Below are 10298 nucleotides of genomic sequence, written 5' to 3' on the forward strand. Positions count from 1 at the left end.
AACATGCAAATTACAACAAGGCTTCTCTGTCTTCCACTTAGCCCGTCTCTCCCTTTCACCCCACATCTGCATGTATGAAATTTGTGCTAATTCATTATGCACCTCAACATTGGAATAACAGGGGAGCCGCTGCAATTCGGCAAACCTTGTAAATGACAACGACACGGCCAAGGACGAGTTTCACAATCTCGGCAATTTCCATTTTTATTGGTGCATTGTATGCTAATGTCTGAGCAGAAGAGCTACGAATTATATTCTTGCGAGGCTGTTGTTTTTATGAACATGAATAATTGCTATGCATAAAATGCCTGAAAAGCCAAAATGTACATATATATATATATATATATATATATATATATATATATATATATATATATATATATATATAGTTTTTTTTTCTGGGCTCTTATTAAGGCTTAATGAAATAATCATGGCTTTTAATGGATTGATTCCGGTGGTGCATTGCCTTAAGGGGATTGGGTTTCGTGGGTATTAGACTCTTTTATGGTTATTTTTTTTTTTTAAACATCATGTTTTTTGAAATGAGACCCAAACTCGATTAAGTCAAAGCCATCTGGTGATATGTGAAGAGTATTAACAAATTGTCTGCCTGTTCTTAATCATTTTGTCACTCTGACTTGTTAATGTTGATGTCCCATTCTTCCCCTCCCTTTCTTCTCCTCTTTCTCTCTCCCTCCATTCCAGAACTTCTTGGAGAAGCAGCACTTCCTCGTCTGTGTTGAGCCACCTTGTCAGGGGCCATGAGTAGCTTGTGGGATGACAGTCTCCAAAATCCTTTGACGGTGAACACCTGAAATGGGGACAGGACCTGCTTCCGTGCTGCAGGCTCAGCTCTAATCATCGTGACCACGTCCTTCCATTGACCTTCCTCTCTACTGGGATTTAGAAATCGACTTGCTTCCTCCGTCCTGATTTGAAGCTGTTGCTTTCTACCGCTTGGCCTTCAAGACCTTTTCCTTTCCTGTTTCTTATCAAGACAGCCTCAGATATTCCTAATCTCCACGATGGCCAGCAGACTGGGTCTCCCTCCCTCCCTGTTGCTCTCCCTGCTCCTCCCTGGACTGATGCTGCTCCACTTCCCTGTCACAGTTAAAGGGGACTGCTGGCTGATAGAGGGGGATAAAGGCTACGTTTGGCTGGCGATCTGCAGCCAGAACCAACCTCCATATGAGACCATCCCCCAGCACATCAACAGCACGGTCAGTATAAACCTGAAGGTTCAGGCAGCGTAACCTCCATTAACCTGTTTGCTTTCATATTGTCAGCCGCTTGTGCCAAATATGTGTCTAAACTTTATTGTTTACTTTGCATTACGGCTCATTCGGTTGGTCTGACTGACCAACCCAGTCTCACAACAAGTCGTGATTCAGCAGCACGAAATATACATTAATCTGTTGGTTTGTGATATTGTGATGAAAAGCACCTCATTTTTGTCACAGCAGCACAAATTCATTCTAATTCATTCCGTGATGGCTGCACGAAATTAAAAGTGAAGCGGGGGGTCGGGGTGGTTATGGTTATGGTTAGGGTGGGGGGGAAGGAGTAGGATTAGGTTATGGTTAAGGTTAGGGTTGGGGGTAGGAGTAGGGTTAGTAATAGTGAGTTTAAAAAAAAAAAAGTCACGAAAATTTGACTCATGTCGTGACAGGAGGACAAAAAAAAACTTGAGACTGGGCTGGACTGACTCATCCCATCTGTAGTTTTAATTCCAACAATAGCAGCCGTACAGTTTAGCTTTAACCCTCAGCTTTAACCCTCCTGTCCTTTAATCAAGAAAGGTTCCTTGAAATTACCACGGTTTCAAATGTGTTGTGTATGGGTACCTGTTCCAGACATGGTAACAGGGAAATGGTGCATTTGACTATTGATGGGCCTTGAAGAAAACGGTGTTATTGTTCGTGCATGCAGACACATTAGCAGTTAGCATTAGCGTATGGCAATGTTCATACCCTGATGCCCAGTGCTGGAAAATAACATGAAACTGTCAAATTTTGCAGTTCATTGAAGAGTTTGATTCTGGCTCCCCGCAGACCCCCATGTTAAAATCCCAAACTTTACAGCAGAAATACACAGAATGTGTCTGCATTCACATATGCAGCCACGTTAGCTGTTAGCATTAGCGTATGGCAATGTTCATACCCCGATGCCCAGTGCTGGAAATTGAAACTATCATGAAAGTGTCAAATGTTGCAGTTCATTGATGAGCTTGATTCTGGCTCCTCGCAGACCCCCATGTTAAAATCCCAAATACGTAATTACAGCCTCATACAAACAGTTTTGGTCTCTGTAGGTATTTTTCCCTTTCATGGCAGCTGTATGGTGGATGAACTATTTTAGGATATTTTAAGCCATAAAGTTTTGAATAATTAGGGGTAAGGCCATCCTGAGCCAATATGCTGCCATAGCTTGTCTACCGGCTTCAAGACACTTGTTATCAAAACGTCCACCCAGTCCACAGATCTATACATTATTTAAACCCCCAAATCAAACTTAGCCTGTTAGCCTTAGCTTGTATGATATCTTGGAGATGTGGGGTGTGTTTAAACTTCCTATCCAAACCCACCTAGGTCACACCGGTTTTCCTCACGCTCCAACTCTTTATCCATTTATGGTTTGGCTGGGGCTCCGGAACATTTGGAGCCACCCCATTTGAGCTTTAAACCCACTCTTCAGAAAACCTGCTAGTGACGTGATGGAGGGTTTGTCAAGTGTATGTACTGTCTGTGGTCATGTTAATGGCACATCCTGGCTGACGAGGTACAGCTTTGATTTACTTTGTCAGCTCTCACAATTACAACCTATGGAATGCACTTTGATCTGCAAATGAGTCTGTGATCATGAATCACTCAAAGGAACTCGTCATTAGTATAAAGGAAATGCTTTATGTTATCCTCAAGTTTCTTCATATCTATCTATCTATTAGTCACTGGATTGCAAATGTGTTGTTGGGATGGTACTTTTCTCTTTGTAGCTGCTTCTGTTCAGGGTTTTGGACCTGGCCTGTGGCTGCTAGAGGGTACAATGCATCCACTGAAAGTAATGCATTCTTTCCTTTTATAGGTCCACGATCTTCGGTTGAACGAGAACAAACTTAAAGCTGTTCTCTTCACCTCCATGTATCGCTTCACAAACCTCACCGACCTCAATCTGACCAAGAATGAGATCAGCTATATCGAGGACGGAGCCTTTGCTGGACAAGCCAACCTGCAGGTGAGCAGTCCCCACAACATAAACCTCTTCACCTAGTTTAAGTTTGGCTTATATACTGGAAAGTTATAAGAACTTCAGAAAATCCTCTTGAAATTTTTCTTTCACTTCAATCCCTTGTTGCATTTCACACATATTTATTGGACTGTCAGCTGTGACAAAGACAATTCTTAATCTCATTAAACAGCAAAATAACTGAAGACAAAACCATATTTTCGAGCTTTGTAACTAAACCATTCTCAGATCACAGCCACATAAGCCTATAACTTCTGGGTTGTCTGGGTGTCTTTCCTTGGTTGTCCTTTCCTTGGTGGCTTTCCTCACTTTTCTCCTTCTTGCAAGTCACTCACTTTTTGAGAACTGTCTACTCCATGCAGATTTACCATAGAGTGTTCATAATTGATGTAAATAAAGTTCAAGACATATTCAGTGGCAGCTTCACCATCTGAGAGCTTCGTCCACAACGACCACAAAAGACTCCAAGCTGTCATTGATGTTAAAGGCGGCAACACACGGTATTAAGAACAGGGGGATGTAAACGTTTGATCAGGGTAATTTGGGTAGTTTCTGTTATCATTATGATTTAAAAAGAGTAAACCCAGTTCTTTGACAATAAATGGCTTCACCCAACCACTAACCATGAGTGAAAAAAAGTTTTTGTGTTATCATTCATATTCTCTGAAAAATGGCCAAAAAAAATTCTGCCATATGGAAACTTTTGAGCACAAGTGTATATCAGTTACATTTTGTTGATGTACCTCCAATTCACAATGCATCTTAGTGGACTTTACATTATTCACAATATACAGCATCCCCTGTCCCTGGACTTTTTTACAGGATGTTGACAAAAGAAGGTGCTTTCTGTCTATGGATATTTACTGTGTAGTTATGAGACTCGGACGCTAACCAGTGTCTTAAGACAAGGACTGGACGTCTTTGGTACTAGAACTCTTTGGAGGGTCCTTGGGTACCACTGAATTGACGTTGTGTTGAGCGACTGTTTACTTTGAAAGACTCAGATGAGGATTATCACTTGTAATGTGAGGGAACATCAACAATGTTTTGGCTCATTTGTCTAGACAGGTGCACCGATAGGACCCCAGCAGCTGGAGAGGGCCAAGGAGATGCCAATGTCTCATCTGGCTGCTGCAGATAAATGGTTACTTTCAAAAGGTGGGGATGGATCGGTTGTCTGACTGGGTCATTACCATCTGGCACATACGAGGGTTATGTGGTATTGTGGATCCGGCAATATATGATGGGATAATCATGGAAATACTAAAAAAAAAAAAAAAAATTCCTTTGACTACACTCCTTTTATTTGGGGTAACCACAGAGGATCCACGTTTTTAAACTGGATGCCATTCTTGACACAATTCCAGGTGCACAAGAGGAGACAATGAAGCCCAGGTGGCCTTGATCCAGGGACCTTCTGTTTTGGAGATGTTGTCAATAGTAGATAGACTTTAGCACAGTGAGGACAAATTTGAAGTTCTGTTAACAGTGTGGACAGCGTTAGTGTCAGTATCCCTGACAAGGTGTCAGTGGGCTTACACCAATTACATCTGTTGGTTAAGCGACAGGGAGAGGATGTTCAATGTTTTGAAGCAAGATAGGAATATATTGTAGTATGAGTAAGCCCAAATGGGCTCTGACAAGTGCTTCAAAAGTAGCTGCTGAAAACTTGCCAAACTGGCATAGTAAGGCAATATGACTGAAGTATATATTAAAGTAAATTCAATTCCAACAATAGCAGTTATAACAGCATATTTTAACATCAGTCAAAGGATTCATGATTTGTATTGTATTGCATTTTAATAATAATAATAAAAAGACTCTCCACTGTTTCTCAGGTTCTCCAGTTGGGTTATAACAAGCTGACAAACTTGACTGAAGGCATGTTGAGGGGGCTGGGTCGAATGCAGTGCCTCTTTCTCCAACACAACCTCATTGAGGTCATCGCCACCAATGCCTTCTGGGAGTGCCCCAGCCTCAGCAGCCTCGATTTATCTTCCAACAAGTTGGCCCGTCTCGACCCGTCCACTTTCACTGTCCTCAATAGGCTGATGGTGTGTGAGCTAGCAGCAAACCCGTTCCACTGTGGTTGTGACCTCTACAGTTTTCTAACCTGGCTGGAGGCATTTAACAATGTAACCCACACTTATGACCGTCTCCAGTGTGAAACGCCTCGGGAGATGACTGGTTATCCACTCCTGAGCCCATTGCCTGGCCACGGAAGAAATGCCCGTTCCATCCTGTTGTCAATGTGTCGGGATGGTATGATAATTCCAGGTATACCCTCACTGCGGCCAGATATAGATGGCTCAGGCATGAGTTTGGACAACCTAGACCAAAGTCTCTACCACCAACCCACCATGTCATCTACTGCCGACCCAAATTACACCCATCAGATATCCCTGAAGCTTGAAACAGTCTCACTCAACACTGCTTCTCTCATTGTGCAGATCCCTCGACCGTACAGTAAGATGTACATCCTTTCTCAGTATAACTCCACCTTTGTTACAGACATCATGCCCTTAAAAAATAAGAAAGAGACAGTCACAGTGGATAAGCTGAAGCCACACACGAACTACACCTTTTGTGTGGCTTCCGTCAGCAAATCTCAGCAGTACAACCAAAGCTGTTTGTCCTTTACCACCCGGGCTATGGGCCCGGATGACCAGCAACCCAATCCGTCCACCACTACCCACTATATCATGACCATACTGGGCTGCCTGTTTGGAATGGTGATTGTGCTTGGCCTCGTCTACTACTGCCTCCGTCGGCGACGCATCCAGGAAGAGAAGGAGAAAGCTATAAGTGTGAAGAAAACCATTCTGGAGATGAGGTACCAGACGCATGTTACTGTTTAATTAAGTTCTTTAGGGTTATCAAAGGTGACTTTTTTGATAAATGTGAAAGTGTTTTAGGAATGCTACACAAAACGTGACTGTTTCAGCCATAATATTACCTTGGATAAAATCGATTTCTGGGGAAAGATTGATGCAGTGGGTTTCATTTCATTAGTTGTTAAAGTGCACTGTTTTGTTTTGATTTGTATTCATGAAAACATTTATTTGTTCTTCTAACATAAAAAAGTTATTAACTTGAAAATGTTTTTTTCCTCAAACATATCCATTATTCAGGCTTCAGGTCATGCAATTCTAATCATTTCTTTGAGCTTTAATTAAAACAGAAAGTATTCTGACATCCCATGGCATCATTGAGAAGCAGAGTAAATCAAACTTTTAAAAAGTGTAATGTCGAAAATGTACATTTGCAGAAATAGTATTTCAAGCATTTGGGATATTAGAAAAATACAGCTTATGAACTGTGCGTGTGTGGGGTGGCAGCATGTGGGGTGTGGTTGTATCATTATAGTATGATGATACATAAGATATTGTGAGGTTAGTTAAATGGAAGTCGATAACAATCATTTGATATTTTTTAACTTTATTTTTATTCAATGTTTCAGTTTTACATAAAAAGAAACAACAAATGAACCAACCAAATGTCTGACAAACCAACAGAATATATGAAGAGCCATCTAGTGCAGTAGTATTGTAATAGTAGTAGTTGTAAGAGGTGGTGATGGTAATGTGATGTCGGTTAAATGGCAGTAGATAATGAACATTTTAGTATGATATTTAAGATATTATAAGGTTAGTTAAATGGAAGTTGATAACGAACATTTTAGTATGATATTTAAGATATTATGAGGTTGTTAAATGGAAGTCGATAACGAACATTTTAGTATGATATCTAAGATTTTATGAGGTTGGTTAGATGGAAGTCGATAACGAACGTTAGTATAATATTTAAGATATTGTGAGGTTGGTTAAATGGAAGTCGATAACAAACATTTTAGTATAATATTTAAGATATTATGACGTTAGTTAAATGGACGTCGATAACGAACGTTAGTATAATATTTAAGATATTGTGAGTTTAGTTAAATGGAAGTGGATAACGAACATTTTAGTATAATATTTAAGATATTGTGAGTTTAGTTAAATGGAAGTGGATAACGAACATTTTAGTATAATATTTACGATATTATGAGGTTAGTTAAATGGAAGTCGATAACAAACGTTAGTATAATATTTAAGATTTTGTGAGGTTGGTTAAATGGAAGCCGATAACGAACGTTAGTATAATATTTAAGATATTATGACGTTAGTTAAATGGACGTTGCTAACAACATTTTAGTATGATATTTAAGATATTGTGAGGATGTTTAAATGGAACCCAATGTTGGTTTTAATGGACCTGTATTTCATTAATCAGGTATGGGCCAGAGGCAGCTGCAGCAGTTGCCAATGATCCAGGAGCCATGCAGCGTTTGCAGGAACAGGCCCATCACCAACATCACCATGCTGGGGGTACAGGTGGCAAAGTGGCCCCGTCTGCCTCTTCTAACCCAGGCGTGCTACACAGCACTGCCAACACCAGTTCCTCCCGCCTTTCAACATTACCACAGGTGGAAAAAATGGCTTCGGCCTTCTCAGAGGCAGTTGGCGGCAAGGGTAATTACATGGATGTCAGGACAGGGGGAATGGCAGGGGAAGGGAGAGAGGGCGGGGTTGCAGCTGGAGGAGGAGGAGGAGGAGGAGGGGAGGTAGTGGTGGATATGAGAGGTGGGAGTGAGAATGGGATCGAGGTTGGGGAGGAGTCAGATGACGACGATGATGGTCGTGGTTCAGCATCAGAGATTTCTACCATCGCCAAGGAGGTGGACAAGGTGAACCAAATCATCAACAACTGCATTGACGCACTAAAGCTGGATGCTTCGGTTAATGTTGTAACCACAGCTGACAATGCCAATCCTGTGACTTCTACCCAGCCTCTACCCTGTAATACCTCCTTGCCTCGTAACCTCCTGCCCCTCTCACCAGGACACCCAGGAGATCAAATAATGGCATCATCTCCAAAGGTGCACCCAAAGTCACACCACCAGCTCCAACCTCAGCCTCACCCCCAGATGCATCCGCAGCCTCATCCGCCATCTATGGCCCCAGTGCCGTTGGTTATGCCTCTGTCTGAGCGGCCAGGCATCAGTGGTGGGGGGTTCCTTTCCCCTCCTTACCGTGATCCGCCCCCAGCCACTGCAGCACGACCTCTTCAGAGGCAAATGAGTGCTGACACTGCTGTTGTGAAGACCCGCTGTGGCACTCCCTCTGGAGTATCTGTTAAGAACACCAGGGTGTACAGTGTAGATATACCTGAGCAGCGAAGCAATGAGCCTTCCAAGTATCCTGCAGAGAAAGGGAGCCCGGTGGGTTGCAGTGGAGGTAGTGGAAGTGGAGGAGGTGGTGGAGCAGGGGGATGTAATGGAAATGGAACCGGAAAAATGAATGGCGGTGGTGTGAGTGTGAATGGAGGTGGCATGGGGTGTAGTAACGGGAGTGGAGGTGGTGTGGCTGGGAGTGGACAGCAACAGCATCACTTGGAAGTCCAGCCAGATTACCACAGCTCTGAGCACCGCCACTCCTTTCCGGCACTCTACTATGAGGGTGCCACCGACTCACCGACACCAGCTCAAAAGGCATCATTCCTCAAGCCCCTAGGTCGTAACAAGCGGGATGCCTCAGCAGCATATTCCCAGCTTTCACCTTCTCGACACCACAGCTACAATTCCGGCTACTCCTCCAGCCCAGAATATTCATCGGAGAGCACACTGCGAATCTGGGAGCGATTCCGCCCCTACAAGAAAAATCCCAGAGAGGAAGCCTATATAGCAGCAGGGCATGCCTTGCGTAAGAAGGTACAGTTTGCTAAGGACGAGGACCTCCATGATATTTTGGACTATTGGAAGGGAGTTTCTGCTCAGCAGAAGCTGTGAGCTGAGAAAGTAGTTGAGTTGTGTCAGGAGAATACGAAATTGATACAACAGGAGATTTATTTAAGGAATAGAGGATGTTCATGTAGCAAGTGGTGTTTCCTCTAAGGCATCAAGTGACACAATGGGTCGGTCGCTCAGTGAATCCAGAGTTCAAGCACTAATATGTCGGAGTGTTTTTGGACGGGATTCTATTGTATTTCAAAGACATTTTAAGAAGCCGTTTCAGTGGTTAGTTGTCAACATCAGCACTGAGTGGTTACTGACGGGAATCAAACTGTTCACCAGACTGTACTGTGCAGGGCACTTTGGTCCTCGCAGGCTTCCATAGACCCACTGAATTCCCACTAATGAGCGAAGGAATGGTTGGTGAAAAGCGAACGCCTTCTACCTCATTACTGGCACACTGTAGCTCAGCTATCTCACAAGAAGCAGCATCGCTGTCCATCTACTCTAATCCCATCAAACCGCCATTCACAAAACAACCATTCTGCAGCACCGTTGGCACCTGCTCTGCTACAGAGGCATCATTTAGGCAGATAATGAGGGAGCGGGATGGGAAATTAGACATGTTTGTTTTTAGAAGAGCCTGAATCTCTGTCTTTTGGGTCAGGACTTTAAGCGATACTTATCAGGCTAATTGTTCTTACTGGTAATTAGCCAGTGGTAGAATATGCTGGGAAGGCTGTGCATTTAGCATGTGTATTGATTAAAAACACAAGACATATACCGCATTTTCTGGAGTATGAGTCCTTCAGTTTTTTCTTTTTCTCATTTGGGAAGCCTGTAACATATTCATTAATAATAATATACAAATAATAATGTTTACGAGTTCAATGGTATGATTATTTCATGAGGTGAAAGCTGGAATGTTCCATTCAGCGAGGCTTGTTGAATGGAACATTGCAGTTCTCATTGAATTAAATATTCATTCCATTGAAAGAATGAAAAAACATTCATTATTTGTTTTATATAATGGCTAAAATAGATCCTTGACATTTGATACTTTATTCATTTATAAACAACAGAAAAGGGACTTACATTTTAGTGTTCCACTGGCATTTAACAGTCCAACACCTACTTTAAACTGGAGTCCAAAATTGCGAAGATGTAGTCCGTGATGCCGTGCACTGACTTCATGAATTAAAAAAAAAACAGACTTTGTGTAGTTCCTCAGTCCAGCAAAAAACCACATCAGTAATTTGTCCAGCTTTTCATCCTAACAGCATTT

The 10298-nt window shown here is 42.4% G+C and overlaps 1 protein-coding gene across 1 annotated transcript; it reads left to right on the forward strand.

Annotated features, from left to right (window-relative positions):
* Nucleotides 1-771: 771 nt before the first annotated feature.
* Nucleotides 772-9813, forward strand: elfn2a (extracellular leucine-rich repeat and fibronectin type III domain containing 2a). The gene is made up of 4 exons (XM_034189193.1): nt 772-1220; nt 3082-3231; nt 5082-6076; nt 7516-9813. Exons 1-4 carry the CDS (start codon nt 1026-1028, stop codon nt 9068-9070), a joined length of 2895 nt encoding a protein of 964 aa, XP_034045084.1. The 5' UTR covers nt 772-1025; the 3' UTR covers nt 9071-9813.
* Nucleotides 9814-10298: the final 485 nt, after the last annotated feature.

This window comes from Thalassophryne amazonica, chromosome 15 (genome assembly GCF_902500255.1).
Source record: "Thalassophryne amazonica chromosome 15, fThaAma1.1, whole genome shotgun sequence".
Classification (NCBI taxonomy): domain Eukaryota; kingdom Metazoa; phylum Chordata; class Actinopteri; order Batrachoidiformes; family Batrachoididae; genus Thalassophryne; species Thalassophryne amazonica.